The sequence below is a fragment of the Silurus aristotelis genome, assembly GCF_946808225.1.
Source record: "Silurus aristotelis genome assembly, chromosome: 5".
In the NCBI taxonomy this organism is placed as follows: Eukaryota; Metazoa; Chordata; class Actinopteri; order Siluriformes; family Siluridae; genus Silurus; species Silurus aristotelis.
This window is the reverse complement of record NC_139578.1, coordinates 27,538,844-27,558,333: the sequence shown is the minus strand read 5'-3', so window position 1 is coordinate 27,558,333 and position 19,490 is coordinate 27,538,844. Positions and strand designations below refer to the sequence as shown.

Below are 19,490 nucleotides of genomic sequence, written 5' to 3'. Positions count from 1 at the left end.
GAAAGAAAGAAAGAAAGAAAGAAAGAAAGAAAGATTTTGAAATAAAAGAAAGGAAGAAAGAAAGAAAGAAAGAAAGAAAGAAAGAAAGAAAGAAAGAAAGAAAGAAAGAAAGAAAGAAAGAAAAAAAGAAAGAAAGAAAGAAAGAAAGAAAGAAAGATTTTGAAATAAAAAAAGAAAGAAAGATTTTGAAATAAAAGAAAGAAAGAAAGAAAGAAAGAAAGAAAGAAAGAAAGAAAGAAAGAAAGAAAGAAAGAAAGAAAGAAAGAAAGAAAGAAAGAAAGATTTTAAAATAAAAGAAAGATTTTGAAAAAAAAGAAAGAAAGATTTTGAAATAAAAGAAAGAAAGAAAGAAAGAAAGAAAGAAAGAAAGAAAGAAAGAAAGAAAGAAAGATTTTAAAATACAAGAAAGATTTTAAAATGAAAGAAAGAAAGAAAGAAAGAAAGAAAGAAAGAAAGAAAGAAAGAAAGAAAGAAAGATTTTGAAATAAAAAAAGAAAGAAAGATTTTGAAATAAAAGAAAGAAAGAAAGAAAGAAAGAAAGAAAGAAAGAAAGAAAGAAAGAAAGAAAGAAAGAAAGAAAGCAAGAAAAAAAGAAAGAAAGAAAGATTTTGAAATAAAAGAGAGGAAGAAAGAAAGAAAGAAAGAAAGAAAGAAAGAAAGAAAGAAAGAAAGAAAGAAAGAAAGAAAGAAAGAAAGAAAGAAAGATAGCAAGAAAGAAAGATTTTGAAATAAAAGAAAGATTTTGAAATAAAAGAAAGAAAGAAAGAAAGAAAGAAAGAAAGAAAGAAAGAAAGATTTTGAAATAAAAGAAAGAAAGAAAGAAAGAAAGAAAGAAAGAAAGAAAGAAAGAAAGAAAGAAAGAAAGAAAGAAAGATTTTGAAATAAAAAAAGAAAGAAAGATTTTGAAATAAAAGAAAGAAAGAAAGAAAGAAAGAAAGAAAGAAAGAAAGAAAGAAAGAAAGATTTTGAAATAAAAGAGAGGAAGAAAGAAAAAAAGAAAGAAAGAAAGAAAGAAAGAAAGAAAGAAAGAAAGAAAGAAAGAAAGAAAGATTTTGAAATAAAAGAAAGATTTTGAAATAAAAGAAAGGAAGGAAGGAAGGAAGGAAGAAAGAAAAAAAGAAAGAAAGAAAGAAAGAAAGAAAGAAAGAAAGAAAGAAAGAAAGAAAGAAAGAAAGAAAGAAAGAAAGAAAGAAAGATTTTGCAAGAAAAAAAGAAAGAAAGATTTTAAAATAAAAGAAAGAAAGAAAGAAAGAAAGAAAGAAAGAAAGAAAGAAAGAAAGAAAGAAAGAAAGAAAGAAAGATTTTGAAATAAAAGAGAGGAAGAAAGAAAGAAAGAAAGAAAGAAAGAAAGAAAGAAAGAAAGAAAGAAAGAAAGAAAGAAAGAAAGAAAGATTTTGAAATAAAAGAAAGATTTTGAAATAAAAGAAAGAAAGAAAGAAAGAAAGAAAGAAAGAAAGAAAGAAAGAAAGAAAGAAAGAAAGAAAGATTTTGAAATAAAAAAAGAAAGAAAGATTTTAAAATAAAAGAAAGAAAGAAAGAAAGAAAGAAAGAAAGAAAGAAAGAAAGAAAGAAAGATTTTGAAATAAAAGAGAGGAAGAAAGAAAGAAAGAAAGAAAGAAAGAAAGAAAGAAAGAAAGAAAGAAAGAAAGATTTTGAAATAAAAGAAAGAAAGAAAGAAAGAAAGAAAGAAAGAAAGATAGAAAGAAAGAAAGAAAGAAAGAAAGAAAGATTTTGAAATAAAAGAAAGAAAGAAAGAAAGAAAGAAAGAAAGAAAGAAAGAAAGAAAGAAAGAAAGAAAGAAAGAAAGAAAGAAAGATTTTGAAATAAAAGAAAGAAAGAAAGAAAGAAAGAAAGAAAGAAAGAAAGAAAGAAAGAAAGAAAGAAAGAAAGAAAATGGATATACATCTCCAGCTGCACACAGATTTTGAAAGCACATGAACGTATTGGACACTTCTCTTTTTTCTCTCCTTTTATCGTGAAACATCTCAATCTCGTGCCTGTTCCTGAGTCACACACTGACATACAGTAATTATATTAATTAATGCTTTTAACTTTTAAATGTTGCTCCTCTGTGGATTTCGACAAAATTAATTACAAAACTTATCTTAAGAATAAAAAGCCTGGAGGCTTCGTTTCATTTAATTAATCAGCTGGTCTGTTGGAAAGTATTTAAGGATGTAAGATTAACATTAATATATATATATATATATATATATATATATATATATATATATATATATATATATATATATATATATATATATATGTGTGTGTGTGTGTGTGTGTGTGTGTGTGTGTGTGTGTGTGTGTGTGTGTGTATACATTAAAACATCATGAACATCCTTCCACTGATCTGCAATGTTCAGATGAGATGTTGACCTCTTTAAAGACCCTGACATCAGCCTTGTTCACTGCTCCTGCCTTGAGCCTGCAGGACAACAGTAAACCATTCCATCTGTAGGTCTCAGAACTTACTGGTACTGCTGTGAAGGGTCCAGCCCAAGAGCACAGTGGGGGTTTCACCAGTGTGTAGTTCTCGAAAACTATAGACAATATCGCTAAGGGTCTGCCCTCATGTCTGCTGGCAGTGGTGGCATTAAAATGTTTGTTTTGGTCATTCTGATTTTCCAACAATCTTGAGGAAGTTCTCAAAGATGTTGAGAGCTTGATGGCTGCTTTTCGTTCACTCTCTGGTCCAACTCATCCCAAACCATCTCAACTAGATTTAGATCAGGTGATTGTGTAGGCCAGGTGATTGTGTAGATCTCCATCAGTCGCTTTCTCGAGCAAATAGTGCTTACATAACCTGGAGGTTTGTTTGGGGTTTATTGTTTTGTTGGGAAACAAATGATGGTCCCAATAAGAATATCTGCAAACCAGACAGGACCAGATGGGATCACTGCAAAATCCTGTGGTAGCCATGCTGGCCAGGTGTGCTCTCAGATTTGATTAAATCACCGACAGTGTCATAAGCAAAGCACCTCCACACATCACCCTCCTATAAATAGATATTAAATCTCAACCTTGTTGGGGGATGTGAAAGAACGCGCTTGCTTAGTATTTGGCGCCCTCTGGTGGCAGACACAAAGGTACATTATAGTCAATCCCAAAAGTGTTATCTCATTTCCAACATTATCAAACTGTATTACAGATACAGAAAAATGCAAAACCCAATGTGTGTAAGTGGGTTTGAGTACTCGATTCTGATTGGTCAGGATGTGTTTATTTTTCTAAAGAGAGACTGGTGAGAGAATTTCTATCTACAGTATAATATATTATTACATTACATTTATTGGCAAATTACATGTATAATAATAGTAGTAATAATTATAATAATAATAATATTAATAATAATAATAAGATAGATAGATAGATAGATAGATAGATAGATAGATAGATAGATAGATAGATAGATAGATAGATAGATAGATAGATAGATTATTAGTAGTAGTGATAGCTATTATTACTTACATAATTTAATCAACTTAATAATATTATTAGATTTATTGGCTAATTGTGGTTTAAAATAAATGAAACCTTTCGGGGTTCAACGTGTTGATTGATTTATTTTTGTTGTTTTTTTCAATAACAAATCATACCCAAGTGTTTAAATCTTTGCTGTTTTTTTTTTCCCTCTTCTTCTTGTATAAAAATACTACTACTACTGCTACTACTAGTAATAATAATAATAATTATTATTATTATTATTATAATAATAATCATTATAGTGATTATTATTATTATTATTATTATTATTATTATTATTATTATTATTATTATTATTATTTCTACTACACTTCTGAACTGAGGACAGCTATTATTTCCTACATTTACCAATATAAAAAAAAAACTGATTTCAGTTCAGTCCTACCCTAGTAAACTTCCGCCTGCATTTTGGCCAATAGGAACAGAGTTTGTTGTGCAAGCCACGCCTACCTCCCTTAGCCCCTCCCCCCTATGCGGTGTAGACTGGACTGTAGGTGTAAACCCGGAGCGCGGAAGCCGGAAGTGTCAGATTATTAGAGTTTTTATTTGTACGGTTTATTCTAATATTTAAAAGCATGTATATCATTTAATTTATTAACCTATTCGGTGCGCATCTTTATGTTTACGTAAAGTTTAAGTTTTTAACTTCCGGTGTGTGTTTCCTGATTGGACCCAGCCGGTGTGTGTGTGTGTGTGTGTGTGCCAGAAGGAAGAGAAGGTCTAATGGTCTGGTAGTCTGGAGGTAAATCAGATCTCTTTATTACACTTCATACTGCTCTGTGAGCCATGGCGGAGGCTGAAGATTGTCCTGAGCAGATTGATGATGTGGAAATGTCACTGCGAGGAATTAACATGCTGCTGAACAACGGCTTTAGAGAGAGCACTGAGATCTTCCACAGGTACAGGTGAGTGGACAGGACACTGCTCACTACCTGCACTACTACACTACCTGCTCACATCTATCTATCTATCTATCTATCTATCTGTCTGTCTGTCTGTCTGTCTGTCTGTCTGTCTGGAGAGAGATGTGTGTGCGCACATACCATTTCTCTCTCTCTCTCTCTCTCTCTCTCTCTCTCTCTCTCTTTCTCTCTCTCTTTCTTACATGAGGGTTTTATGTCTGTTTAGCTATCTGTCTGTCTGTGGAGAGAGAGAGAGAGAGAGAGAGAGAGAGAGAGAGAGAGAGAGAGAGAGAGAGAGAGAGAGAGAGATATGTGTGTACACATACCAGTTCTCCTTTCTACTGGAAGATTTTTGAAGTTATAACTAAAAGATCTGCCTTTTTATTATGTAATATGTTTATAATAAAACATAAGTAAACTTAAAAAAAACAATGTGTTGTTAAAGGAAAACAATCAACAATTGTCTTGTCTTATTGTCCGACTGTTTGTCTGCCTGTCTGTCTGTCTGATTGTTTGTCTGCCTGTCTGTCTGACTGTTTGTCTGCCTGATTGTTTGTCTGCCTGTCTGTCTGACTGTTTATCTGTCGGCCTGACTGTTTGTCTGCCTGTCTGTCTGTCAGTGTGAATGTTTGTCTGTCCGCTGCCTGTCTGTCTGTCTGTCTGTTTGTCTGTCTGACTGACTGTTTGTCTCTCTGATTGTTTGTCTGCCTCTTTGTCTGATTGTTTGTCTGCCTCTCTGTCTGACTGTTTGTCTGCCTGTCTGACTGTTTTTCTGCCTGTCTGTCTGTTTGTCTGTCTGACTGTTTGTCTGCCTGATTGTTTGTCTGCCTGTCTGTCTGATTGTTTATCTGTCGGCCTGACTGTTTGTCTACCTGTCTGTCTGTCAGTGTGAATGTTTGTCTGTCCGCTGCCTGTCTGTCTGTCTGTCTGTTTGTCTGTCTGACTGACTGTTTGTCTCTCTGATTGTTTGTCTGCCTCTTTGTCTGATTGTTTGTCTGCCTCTCTGTCTGACTGTTTGTCTGCCTGTCTGACTGTTTGTCTGCCTGTTTGTCTGTCTGACTGTCTGCCTGGCTGTTTAGCTAGCTAGCTTTCTACCTACCTACCTAACCGAATAACTAACCCTGCCTGGGTTAAACTCGGCTTGGTAATGTTTTTGTAGCCAATAGGAACAATTTCATTGTTAACAAAATAAACATAATAATAATAATATGTATACAATAAAACACAAGTACAGATTGAAACACTTATGTGTTGCTAAAGAAAAACAATCAACAATTGTTTTGAACACTCGGTTACAATCCTGACATATCTAATTATATTTATCACAGAAAACTATCAATGTCATTTTTGGGCTCCGTTTCTTCTAAAATAAATAGTTTCCTATTTTTTTTTTTTTATTATTATTTTACATTTTTTGCATATTTTCCTTCCTTTTTTAAAACTGGGCTTCGATGTCTTTCTGTACCCAATAGGAATACTTTCAGTTTTAACAAAACTAATAAAAAATAGATAATAATGCATAGAGATGTACACGATCACATACTAAAACCTTTCTCTGATATTTGATCTATTTTTTTGCTGGTATTTGGTCAGTATTGATAATGGGGATGATCTTTACTACTTATACTAATTATAATATTAAAGACATTAATGACAACTAATGCAGATTATAGTTAAATGTGAACACAATTAACTGAATTATATTTAGGAACAATTCAGTTTTGTACAGAGATTTTTTGCTCCTTTATACGGTGATCTGAATCTCATCTGAGGAGCACTGGGCTCTGGCACTGGGCTTACTCCTTAAGGGTACATGATCACAGAGCACCATGTGCATTCACTCGTAGAGACATTTTATCTTAACCGGTCCATCAACCAGCAGGTTTCAGGGAGGACGGAGGAAACTGAAGAAGCAGGAGGAAAGACAAAAACAAAAACAAAAAAAAGGTCATTAATACACAACAGATTCTACTGCAGTTCCACTTAAGACATTTCAACATTTTTCGACTGTTAACGAAAACTTTAACATCTGATACACACCAAATAAATACTGCTTCTAGTTTCATTACACAGAATGTGCTGTCTAATGGAATTGTGTGATTTTGTGTACTTGATTCTAATTGTGCATTATTTTGTAATCGTGCTTTTTTGGTGTGATTCAGTAATCGTGCGTTCCGTCCGTTAATTGGCGGTGTGTCAGGTGTTTATCAGTGACAGCCAGCTCGTATCCCAGCATGCAGTGCAGCACACACGCAGTAAATGAGTAAAATGACCTTTAAAGCTGCACCAGGAGGCGTTTTCCTGTTGAGGAAACTCATCAATTAAACAGGTGTTACAGCTTGTGCAGTAAGAGTGCGAGTAATAACTCAAAAATAACTCAAATATATAAATGTGTTGATATATACATTATCTATATATCTGTCTGTCTGCCTGGATCTATCTATCTATATGTCTGTCTGTCTGTCTGGATCTATCTGTCTGTCTGGATCTATCTGTCTGGATCTGTCTGTCTGTCTGGATCTTTCTGTCTATTTGTCTGTCTGTCTGCCTGCCTGGATCGATCTGTCTGTCTGTCTGTCTGTCTGTCTGTCTGTCTGTCTGTCTGTCTGTCTGTCTGTCTGTCTGTCTGTCTGTCTGTCTGTCTGGATAGCAAGCTGGCTATCTGAATTCTTCATTCCATTCTTTACTGTTCTATTCTGTTTTAATTCTAATAAAGGTCTATTCAGTTCCATTCTACGAGAGTACTATTTTGTTCTCTTCTACTTGATTTGATTTATTATTTTTCAATAAATACTTTAAAACCTATAAAAGTATGTGGACACCTGGGCATTTTGTATGTGCTTTTTGAAGATCCAATTTCACTTTCAGTCCTCTTTTGCTGTAATCTCCTCTTTGCTGTAAAGATGTTCTTCCAGATTTTGAAATTGTTGCTTGTGGAAATGATGTGAGGAGGTCTGAGGTGCAGTCAGCATTCACATTCATCTCAAAGGTGTTTAATAGGTTTAGAGATCTATAGCAGGAGAATTTCCCCTTCAACCCATGTATCTTCATGGAGCAGGCTTCGTGCACAGGTCATTGTCATGCTGGAACAGATTTGGTTCTCCTAGTTCAAGTGAAGGGAAAATATAATGCCACCGCATCCAAAGGCATCCTACACAAGTGTGTGCATCCATTTTAGTGGTAACAGTTTGAGGAATAAACACATATGACTGGAACAGTGTGTGTGTGACCAATTTAACAATAGCCCAATGCTCTCACATCTGTGAATTCCGTTGCATTCAACGTGTTAAGGAAGTTAACACGTTCCCATTTCTGCTTTTGTGCGGCGAATGCATTACTGTTTTCAAGTAAAACTATCTGTGCATTGGTTAAAATCTCTTCATCGAAACTTAATACTTCAGGCTTTGAAATTGAAAGCTTTAATCCCACTACCTCTTTCTGATGTCAGTAAGAACTTTACACCAGTTCTTCTTTGTGCCACAGGAATTACAGCCCTCTGATGAGCGCTGGTTCGAGCTTCGTCAGTTTCCTGGTAAGTGTACTTCCTTTGTCAAACAGCAGAGTTTTGCTACCCGGCTGTGTGTCATGTGATCACGGTGACAACTCTGAGAAAAGGCTGTGAATACTTATGTACTTTTTATTTTTATAAATTTGCAAAGATTTCAAGCAAACCTTTTTCACGTTCTCATTATTGGGTATTGTTTGTAGAATTTTAAGGAAAAAAATAATAATCTATTTTGGAGTGAGACTGTAACATACATTGTGGAAAAAGTGAAGCGCTGTGAAAACCTTCTAGATGCACTGTATTGTGTCGGTCCCCCTTTTGACGCCAAAACAGTTCTGACCAAATATGTGTATATATGTGTGATATATATAGTGTATATATATATTAGGGTTATGCAATCCTTTTTTACGTGTGGAACAGTAACAATCTGCCTTCCCTTAAATTTTTGTTCTCTGAGAGTCTCCTATTTATGTCAGTATTGGTGGTCTAGTGGTTAGGATGCGGCTCTTTTACCGCTGCGGCCCCCTATTTGATCCCCGGTCAGGGAACCAACCCCAGCCACTCTTAGTGCCGGTCCCAAGCCCGGATAAATGGGGAGGGTTTCGTTAGAAAGGGCATCCAGTGTAAAAACGTACCAAATCAAACATGCGGATGATCCGCTGTGGCGACCCCTAATGGTAGAAGCTGAAAGATCATAATAATAATTGTAAAAACATTTAAATGATTACATTTTTATATTATAGTGAGATATATTGTCCTAGCAATGTTCCCTAATCGATGCATATCTTCAGATCGTGAGCGTGTTGATCTTTTGTAAGAAAACTCTTTTACTTTTCCAGAATGCTATGATGACGTTCGAGGAGGAGAAGATGCAGGTGGCGTGCGAGGACCTGCGGGCTACCGAGCGGCTGTGCGAGTGCGGCAGCACCAGCGTGATCCAGACAATCAAGAACAAGATTAAGAAGAATGTAAGTTATTCCGCCGCTTTTCGCGTTCAGAGGCGACGTTTATTCTGAACTATCCGTGTCATTGTTTCGATTACATCGTGCGGGACGAGGGCGTGTCCCGATTCGGTCTATTCGAGAGAAAATGAGAAGGATAAAGTAATGTATTGTATTGTAGCTGGCAGAGAAAGCACATATTTTTACGAGCGGAAATGAACAATCTGCTAAATTATGACTCGTGTTTGACATCAAGCTGAGACTTGTTATTTCATCTCTCCTCATTAATTGTTATTTATGCCTGAGGTTGCCTTCACAGCTGATAGACAAGAATGTCCTGTTTACAGATTTCATCTTAGAAACACGAAACACAATCAAACTTGGGTTTTTTTTTACGATTTTTCTTTTCATACAACTGGATTACTGTATATCACTCTGGAAATCTATTCTAGGTACATTTTATAAACAAAAAGTTGAGAAACACTTGATTTTTTTTTGTGCTTTGGAACATGCCTTTCCACATTTATTCCCCATTTGCTATTATTATAACCTCCACTTTTCTGGGAAGATGTTTCACTAGATTTTGAAGTGTGTTTGTGGAGGTTTGTGCTCATTCAGGTGAGATGGTGAGGAGGCCTGGGTTCCATTCAGTGTTCACATTCATCCCAAAAGGTGTTCAGTATGCTTTGGAGCTTTGTAGCAGGAGATCTTCCACTCCATCCCATGTAAAGCAGATCTTCATGGAGGTGGATTTGTGCACAAGGGTCATGCTGGAACTGGTTTGGGTCTCCTAGTTCATGTGAAGGATAAATTTTATGCTACCGCATCCAACATATATGGCTGGCGAAGTCAGGTGTCCACAATAGTTTAGTCCGTATAGCGTAGCTGTAATGTGTGTTTTTACTGTACAAGTTTTAAAAAAAAATATTTTTTCTACTTCATGCCAAAACTTTGACAGCAAAATGAAAGCAAAAGCATGTAAAGGCAGTGTCTTTGATCTGGTAAAAAAACAAAAAAAAACAAAAACAACATAGTTGTGCCTTTCATTCCATGTGTTCCACATGTTTTTATGGATTTTAAAATCACTACAAAGGAATGTTTGTTTCTGGAGATAAGAGAAGGCACATTCAGGGATTGATCATTTAGTCTATTAAAAATTCACAGAGAACGATCACCTGCTTGATGCAGATTTTTTTTTTCTTGAGTCTTTGCAGGATACACTTATTCCTTCAATGTCATGAACAAAATCAAAATTTGAAAAGGATTTCTCACTCACACACACACACACACACACACACACACACATTTTAAACAGAAGGTTCTCTCGGGCTAGGATTAGACGTCGGTACATTTTTATATACAAGATGGTTCGATCATTCTACCTGCAGCTTAATGACAGACCTTGAACACACACACACACACACACACACACACACACACACGGTTGTCTTAATGTCCTTGTGAGGACCTTCTAAAATGCCTACAGCTAAATCTATCAACTCTATTATGAACAGGAAATAATTTCTTTGTTTTTTTATTTATTTATTTTTAAAATGAAAGCTAGAGGTTTTTTTTCCTTTGGAATCTAGACCAGTGTTTCCACACAAGATCAAAATAGTCAAAAATGTGTGAGGACCATTATATATCTTAAAAAAAAAAAAAAAAAAGACCACATACTCAACTGGTTTGAGGTATATTGCTGAAAATAAGTCATATAGACTTTGTGAACTTTGTCTAATTTGCTGTTATAAAGACACTTCTGGGAAGATGTTCCACTGGATTTTGGTGTGCTCTTGTGGAGATCTGTGCTCATTTAGTGACAATGATGTAAAATGATGAAGGGTGAGGAGGCGTGCAGCGTTCCGATTCATCACAAGGGTGTTCAGTGATGAGGATTTTGTTAGCAATATATAAAAAATGCTATAGAACTACTAAAGGACACTATAGAGCTATGACCAAATGAAAAAGACATTGATTGGAATAGACAGGAAATTGTACTATTCAGCTTTTTTTTTGCGGAAAGAGTGACTTTTGCTTTCTCCAACAGGCGGAGGGTCAGAGGTCACAAGTGACCATGATTGATCGGCTGCAGAGACTCATCATAATAGCCGACTGTCAGGTTTATCTGGCCGTGCTGTCCTTCATCAGGCAGGAGATCTCCGGTTTGTGCTTTTATTGGTTTTTATTCATTTTTGAAATTTTTAAGCCGTATTTAACAATGTGTTACTGCACCAGATGTTTAAATAGTATAATATATTGTTCACAATATTTTGCATCATTTTTCACAGGATATATTAAAGCAGGCTGGACCCTTCGTAAAGCCTGGAAAATGTACAACAAGTGCTACAATGAGATCACCCGTTTGCAGGACATGTGCCAGAGGAGATGCTCAGAATCACAGGGGGCACTTACTTTTGATCAACCCAAAGCGGTCCGTTCGAGCGACAGTCCTAAATCTGAGCGTAAACCTGAACCCAGTCAGGATCGTTCCCCGGCTCCCGTCTCAAAGGAGACATGTGCGTCCGAACATCTTAAAGACAGCCGCAATTCGCCTTCCGGTCGACCCAAACACGGCCCCAAGTCTCAGCCCCGGCTCGATCCGAGCGTGACCACGGAGTCTCTGGGTCGACTCAAGGGTTCGGTCAGCTTCGGATATGGTCTGTTCCACCTCTGCATCTCTATGGTGCCTCCTCACCTGCTGAGGATCATTAACCTGCTGGGGTTCCCCGGTTCACGCCAGGAAGGGCTCAGCGCCCTCACGTACTCCAGCGAAAGTAAGGACATGAAGGCCCCTCTCTCTACGTGAGTAGGTGTAAAGAAGTACGCTGGGAAATCAAATTGCACAAAAATTGTTTGGTTAGTAATTGAGTAGCCGCGTTCGATTCACATCTAAGTGAACCTACACAGTGCACACATGCACATATTCTTAAAATATGAGGCTGTTATATTATATGATGTCATTAAATATAACAGCCAATCATGCTCAATATGCAAATGAGACCATCATTTATCCAGACGAAGGGCTTTGGAAGGCCATTTTATATTTTTGACTGAAAGCTCAAGCATTTTATTATCGAATGCTAAGAATAGTAATGTATGACTGTATGGACTTCAGCAGTGGTTGTGATGTGTGTGTGTGTGTGTGTGTGTGTGTGTGTGTGTGTGTGTGTGTGTGTGTGTGTGTGTGTGTGTGTGTGTATCTCAGACTGGCCCTGCTGTGGTACCACACAGTTGTACAGCCCTTCTTTGCACTGGATGGCTCTGAAACAGAGGCAGGACTTCAGGCTGCTAAAGCCATACTTCAGAAGAAAGAAGCTGAATATCCAGACTCCTCACTCTTCATCTTCTTTAAAGGACGAGTGCTGAGGCTCGAGGCGAGAGGATTTCTTTTTTATATATATATATATATATGGTTTTATAACCGTTGCTGAATTTGTGTAGTCATATTTATGTAACATTCTCTTCCGTCTGCTGCCATCAGTGTGAGATCAGCAGGGCTTTAACATGCTTCAACAATGCCTTGGTGCTGGCTTCAGAACAGAGGGAAATCCAGCATATCTGTTTATACGAAATTGGTTAGTTTCTCAATTCTCAAAACTCAATTCTGTTTTCATGTTCCAGCAATCTTCCTAATAAAGTGACTGACTGACAGATTCATCAACTAACAGACTAACTGGCTTATAGACTGAATATACTGTTAAACAATTCTGACGGACATAGTGCCAGTTTTAATTATGACCTGCCTAAGGAATCATTTTCGTTCCTAAATGATAGAACACTACTTACTGACTTACTAAATTCAGGACTGTGGAGCACCGTAAAGTACCCACTTACTGACTGACCTACTGACTATAGTCTCACTCTTGATATCACCCAAATGAGGATGGGTTCCCTTTTGAGTCTGGTTCCTGTCAAGGTTTCTTCCTCATAACATCTAAGGGAGTTTTTACTTGCCACATTCGCCACGGCTGCTCATCAGGGATAAATACACATCGTTCACCTTAACTGTTAAATTCTGTAAAGCTGCTTTGAGACAATGTCTGTTGTGAAAAGTGCTATAGAAATAAACTTAACTTGACCTGACTTGACTTATAACTGACTTAACAATGATCTATTAATTGACTTATTGACTGACCAACTGATTTATTATTGACTTCCTGACTGATGACTGTCTTCCTAACTAAAATACTTATTAATGACTGATTTTCTGATTTATTGACTGAACCACTGCCACATGACTGACCTAATGTCTGATGACTGACTTACTGACTAAAATACTGCATAATGGCTGGTTTTTCAGACTTCTGATTGGCCGATTATTGACTGATGGATGACTGACATACTAAGTAAAATACTGAATAATGATTTTCTGACAGCAGGTTATATTTCAACTGACCTACTGACTTATGACTGATTATATTATTTGAATTACTGACTAACTACTGACTTTGACTTTTTGATGTATGACTGACTTACTGACTGATGACTGACAAATGACTGACAAATGACTGACTTATTGCCTTATGACTGACACATTAATTGACTGAATTTCTGACTGACCTGTTGACTGACTTGCTTTTTAAACTAAACCGTAAAGAAAAAAGGACTTACCGACTTCTGAATTAATCGAAACTGTTTTAAAAGCACTTAATAGTACACTTATTTACTGACTTTAAGTCTGACTTAATGATTAATGAGCAATAGGCTGGGAGATATACTGGCAATTTAACCGACTGACTTCCAAACTGAATTATTGTCTGAAGTAATAGCTCACTGCCTTACATGCCTACTTTCTAAACCATTTTAAAAAGGTGCCCTTACTGACTGACCTACTGAAATCTAAAAGCTGTATCCACATACAGCTTGAGGTTTATACAACGCTGCTGTATTGCAGGTTGGTGCAGTATGATGGAAATGAGCTTCTCTGAAGCGTACAGAGCATTCGAACGTCTGAGGATGGAGTCGCGCTGGTCCCAGTGCTACTACTCCTACCTCACTGGAGGTAAGCAGTCCATGAATAAATAACTGAGCTAGCAGGGCTGAGGCCAGTGGCATAGCTGAAAAGGGGGTAAAGTTAAAGGTTTAAAAATGATCGTGAAATGATTTCTGGATGATGGTTAGTGCTCCTCTGGCTGTGTTTTTATTTCAGTGTGTCAGGGAGCCGCTGGTGATCTGGACGGCGCTTGTAGGGTATTGAAAGATGCGTCTCAGCTTTTCAAGAGGAAACACAATCAAATCGAACAGTTTTCCATGAGCAAGGTAAGTAACCACAGAGGGAAAGAAACGACCCACAAGGATTAAATATCAAAGATAAACTAAATTTCTACTGTTCTTTTATTTGAACGTTGTGTTCATGTGTAAATAGGCTGAGGATTTAAGGAATCCCAGGCCTACGAAAGAGCGATGCACAATGGCCGCAATCGAGGTTTTGTATCTTTGGAAAGCTCTTACTAACTGCTCCACTGCCAACCTGCAGCTCATGATAGAAGGTAAACCAAAAGCAATTTTATAAAAAAATAAATAAAAAAAAAGGAAAATCCTATACAAAAATTATTCGTTCTGTAGCATCCATGAAAAGGAAATAATACAATGGACATACACTGAATTTCATTTTCTCATGCTGCAGTTCTACAGCAGATGGGCAGCTCTTCATATTGTGGCCTCAAACACCTCCTGCTGGGGGCAGTGCACAAAAGCCTGGGCGACAATGCAAACGCAGTCCAGGTAGAAATTCGCCGATTAATTCGTAATTCAACAATAACAAGTCAATGCGGTTATGTGTGCATATCTGACGTTTTTTTCGTACATTGAAGTTTTTCCAGGCAGCGTTTGGAGACGAAGAAGGGCGTGAAAGTAACTCGTACGTGCAGCCCTATTCCCTCTATGAGCTGGGATGTGTGCTGCTCGAAAACCCTGAGGCAAGTGTGTGTGTGTTTGTGTGAATATGTGTGTTTTACTGCAGGTTCTTCATCACCACGCATGTGCTTGTAAAGTATTTGTTTGGCACTTAATGGGAATTTTCTGTTTCTCTTTGCAGTCTACAGCCAAAGGAAAAGCTCTGCTTGTTCAAGCCAAGGTACAGTACAATACATTCATTTTGTTTCATTATTCATGAATGAACCGTGAATTTCATTCTTTGAATATCCCAGCGATGTTAGGAAGCTGTAGTCAGACATGATACAGTGCCTTCTGGACCACAGAGGATTAGGGGCCTTGCTCAAGGGCCCCACGAGTCACACCTTGGCGATACCAGGGCTTAAACCCCCAACCTTCCGATCATTAACCCAAAGCCTTAAAACCTGAGCTATCAAATAAAAATAAGTTTTTAATAGTTAAATGCCTTCCACAGTCTTTTGCTGCACTGAGCTGTTTGGGTTCTGACCAGTCGAGCATTACTAGCATTAATTTCTTCAGCAGTTTGAGCTACAGGAGCTCATCTGTTGGATCGGACCACACGGACCAGCCTTCACCCCCCATGTGCATCGACGAGCCTCAGCCGCCCATGACCCTGTTGCCGGTTCACCACTGTTCCTCCCTTGGAGCACTTTTGATAGATACTGACCACTGCAGACCAGAACATCCTACAAGAGCTGCAGATTTGGAGATGCTCTGACCCAGTCATCTAGATGTCACAAATTGTCTCTTTTCAAACTCGCACAAATCCGTACGCTCGCCCATTTTTCCTGCTTCTAACACGTCAACTTTGAGGACATAATGTTCACATGATGCCTAATAAATAAATCCCACCCACTAACAGGTGCCATGATGAAGAGATAATCAGTGTTCTTCACTTCACCAATCATAATGTTCTAATTTCATAATGTTATGCCTACTATGTAAAGTGCATGTGTGCAAACTGTTGAAATATAATATAAATGGTTAATGCTCTGGGTTTCCTGATCGGAAGGTTCAAGCACCAATACTGCTTAGCTTCCCCTCTTGGGCCCTTGAGCAAGGCCCTTAACTCTCTGTTCTCCAGGGACGCTGTCTCATGACTGACCCTTCTTACTGACACCGGCTTGCTACAATTGCTAGGATATGTATGAATTTCACTGTGCTGTGTAATGTACATGTGACAAGCAAAAAGCACCTTTATTATTTTACCTAAACTTTAAAATGTTACCTTAAAACCTTAAAAAGTGTCTGAAATTTTGGCCACTTTTTTTTTTAAGATTTGCCTTTGTTGGTTTATTAAAAAAAAAAAAATCAACATGGAGTCAAAATTTTCAGCTTTTTTACACCAACAAATCAGACTTTTTTTTTACCTCAGTCGCACTCCTGAGGTAAAAGTTTGCATACGTTCACACCAGAGGAATATTACTCTCTTGTAATCCACACCAATCCTTTGTTCTTTGTGCTTCTTTGAGCAGGAGGATTTCTCAGCGTACGATTTCGAGAACAGGCTCCACGTGCGAATCCACACAGCTTTAGCTTCGCTTACAGCAACGACTCCACAATAACCCAGAGATTTCCTGCTCACAATACAGGACACACACAAGCCACCATTCAGGAGTCAGAAAGGAAGGTGCATAGCCTCAGGCTGTTACTAATGATCATAAATGATCTGATCATTTATTTTTTTTGTTTGTTTCCTGAAGCGCACTTTATATATGGGTCAAATTGAGAAAAGGTCAGTTTTCCATTGTGAAATATCTCATCGGAGAGACGATTCGTTGCTAAATTCAGTCACAAAGCACACGATTTCTGATTACGGTACTGCTCGCTAATGTTTACACTAGTGCCTGTGCGATAGTTGCTGATAATTTATTTTAGGAAAATGTTTCGCTTGAGAATTATAATGAGCAGTTTACGGATTGTAGTTGCATCAGCATTCTGATACATAAAGCTCTCCATTTAAGCTTTGTACCTCACCACATGTTTAAACATGTTGCCAAATCACTCAAATACAGCTAGCAGTTGGGCAGCTACGGTTTTTTTTGTTTTTGTTTTTGGGTTTTTTTGTCGTTCATATACCAAAGTACAAAACATGCCTGTGTCTTTAAATGTCTTCAAATCCTGAAATATTCGTTCTTTTATTATAGAAATGATCCCAAAAATTTCCATGTTGAAATTTTACACTATATGGATAAAAGGTTGATAGACGATAGAGTCAGGTACTGTTGTAGGGCAAGGTGTTCCAATACTTTTGACCAAATAATGTAGCACTTATTATTGTTACATTTGATAATAGACTACTCTGGTACCCGTTGTTGAAAAAAATAAAAAAATTACCTCAGGATTGTACACAGAAAGAAAACAAAGCCTCTGTATTCAGGTACAGTGAGAACATTTTGTTTAACAGGACGGATGTGGTGATTATACGTCGTTTTAGGTGTAGAATTTTGCCAAAATCGTAACATTTGTTCAAGTGCACTATAATTAGTAAATTGTACTCACGTTGTTACATCGTCACGTGGCATAATATTCGATTTTTACTAAGTTGTATATTCGAATTGTGTGGGAAATAAATGCAAAAAACCCTAACATTTATCAATTAATGATAAAGCAACAACTACAATTTACGGACAAAGGATTGTGGACACCTGAGCACAAGAGTCAAAGTTTTCCACATTTAGTCCCTGTTTGCTGAAGACCTCCAGTCTCCTGGGAAGATGTTTCACCAGATTTTGTGGAGATTTGTGCTCATTTATTTACAAGGGTGTTAGTAAAGACAGGCGTTCCAATACATTTGGTCATATTGTGTAATTATTAGCTGTACTTTCAAATTCGACTTTCAAAAAATTTTAAACAGGTAGCAATAAAATAAATTAAAATTTTTAATACAAATAGACAGCATTTAAATAAAAACGTTGGGTTATATATAGTTCTACTGCTGTGCCATTGTAGAACCCATTGCTATAAACTTTAAGAGCCAGTACTCAAGACTGTACGAGACGTGACCACACACTTACCTAATAAATGTGACAGGTTTTTAAATGACTCAAAATGAGGTGTAAACAGGACTGCAGTATTAGGATTGGAAATTTACATAGTTACAGTCAATTCTATACCAGATTACAATATTAACCTGATGGAGGCAGCTATGTATGTTACAAAAACATACAACATGTATGTTGTTTTTGGTTTTACTGTGTTCATAATAAATTAATAAATAATGGACATGTTAAATAAGTGTGTGTGATTTGTCAATATGAGTTTTTTATATATATAATGCACTATATTTCCAAAAGGTCACCTGATCTTTCCTGCTATATGTGGTTCTTTTCCAAACTGTTACCACAAGGCTGGAGGCACTCAATTGTACAGGACGTCTTTGGATGCGCTTTAATAAAATTTAGCATTCACTTGAACTTGGAAACTCAAACCTGTTCCAGGATGGCAATGCCCCTGTGCACAAAGTGAGCTCCTTGAAAATCTGGTTTAAATCCTTTGGAGAGGAAGATCTCTGCTATAGAGCTGTGATTTCATCCCTACTGAACACCTTTGGGATGAATTGGAAAGCTGACTGCACCCCAGGTCTCCTCACCTACATCGGAGGACACGCCTCGATCTTCGTAATGTTGATGCATCATTTTTACATATCTACATATAGCATATCTACATATCAAATATTGGTCACAAATTATTAGTCACGTTCTAAATACTACGAGTATAGCGCATCTACTAATAATGATATATAAATATTACATTTTATTATCGATGCAAATATGTTCAAGACGATGTATCGCCATACAAACTGTAACCGATTCAAACTTTTTCAAACCGATGCATCACATCATTAACTTTTATACCAATGTGAAGCGGTGAATCTTAACGTCTTACTATATACAGTATTTACAGAAATACATAAGCTGTATAAAACAATAATATTCTGTATATACAATTGTGTTCCTTTAACTTTGTGGTGACACTTTGTGAACCCCATATGGCTGGAAAAGTCATGGGTCCCACTACTTTTGTCCATATAGTGTATACTGGTAATGAAGCCAAACAGGGAGAGAAGCTCACCTTTTTCACCTGTTTATTAGTGGTGTAGTTTTACCACAATTGTGTTCTTGTAAAGCATTAAATCGTGTCGGACATGTTTTCTTGCCTACCCCCTTGACTAGGCTTGTGATAAATTGTGGAAGTAGTAAAGGATCTGTAAAGCAAACACTGGAGAGAATCTGCTATAGTTCTGTGTGAGAAAAGTTACTTTAATTCTACACAAATTTCAAGCATAACCAACAATATTACAAAAAAAAAAAAAAATGGTCCATTGTCTTACCTAATAAATTTTTACACCAAATATAATAATCTGGTAATATCATACAGTTCATAGAAATATGGAAAATCAGGTGGTAAACATTACAATGGTCAGAGTTACAGTACAATGCCTCCATTTTTCAACATTTGTGTGTATAAATAGTGTGCAAACGAGTCCAGTTAGGAAATAAATAGGTAGTAACACATTAATGGGTCAATAAGTGAATTAGCATTTGGGAGAAACGTAGCATTTGGGTGCGTTTTTGCAGACAAATATTTACCTTTATTTAAATACTAGGCAAGTGTGTAGGTTTATTTTTTGCAAAAAAGCAAACAAAGCGATATTTTCTCCTCCATTAATATTGGAACCTTTCCCAACAATGAGCAAAGAAAAAAAGAAAAATTCGATTGTTTAACCTTTTAAACTTTTTGTTCAGAAAATTCCCTCTA

The 19,490-nt window shown here is 36.8% G+C and overlaps 1 protein-coding gene across 2 annotated transcripts; it reads left to right on the top strand.

The window, feature by feature from the left end:
- Window positions 1–3,948: 3,948 nt before the first annotated feature.
- LOC310726808 (tetratricopeptide repeat protein 39C-like) lies at window positions 3,949–17,963 on the top strand. 2 transcript variants are annotated; one of them, XM_083542751.1, is made up of 15 exons: window positions 3,965–4,039; window positions 4,196–4,391; window positions 7,872–7,920; window positions 8,733–8,861; window positions 10,882–10,996; window positions 11,123–11,636; window positions 12,040–12,208; window positions 12,316–12,409; window positions 13,729–13,836; window positions 13,984–14,093; window positions 14,200–14,323; window positions 14,461–14,558; window positions 14,648–14,752; window positions 14,872–14,910; window positions 16,205–17,963. In XM_083542751.1, the coding sequence occupies exons 2-15, from the start codon at window positions 4,273–4,275 to the stop codon at window positions 16,292–16,294; spliced, it is 1,863 nt and encodes a 620-aa protein (XP_083398877.1). In that variant the 5' UTR covers window positions 3,965–4,039; window positions 4,196–4,272; the 3' UTR covers window positions 16,295–17,963. The 2 variants fall into 2 exon arrangements, with proteins under 2 accessions (XP_083398876.1, XP_083398877.1); XM_083542750.1 differs by having other exon boundaries at window positions 3,949–4,391.
- The last annotated feature ends 1,527 nt before the right edge of the window (window positions 17,964–19,490 follow it).

Excerpts from the sequence above, each read along its gene's own strand:
- LOC310726808 (XM_083542750.1), top strand. The coding sequence starts at position 4,273 with ATGGCGGAGGCTGAAGATTGTCCTGAGCAGATTGATGATGTGGAAATG. Across the intron at positions 7,921-8,732 it reads CGAGCTTCGTCAGTTTCCTG|AATGCTATGATGACGTTCGA; the intron begins GTAAGTGTACTT and ends TTACTTTTCCAG. Across the intron at positions 10,997-11,122 it reads CATCAGGCAGGAGATCTCCG|GATATATTAAAGCAGGCTGG; the intron begins GTTTGTGCTTTT and ends CATTTTTCACAG.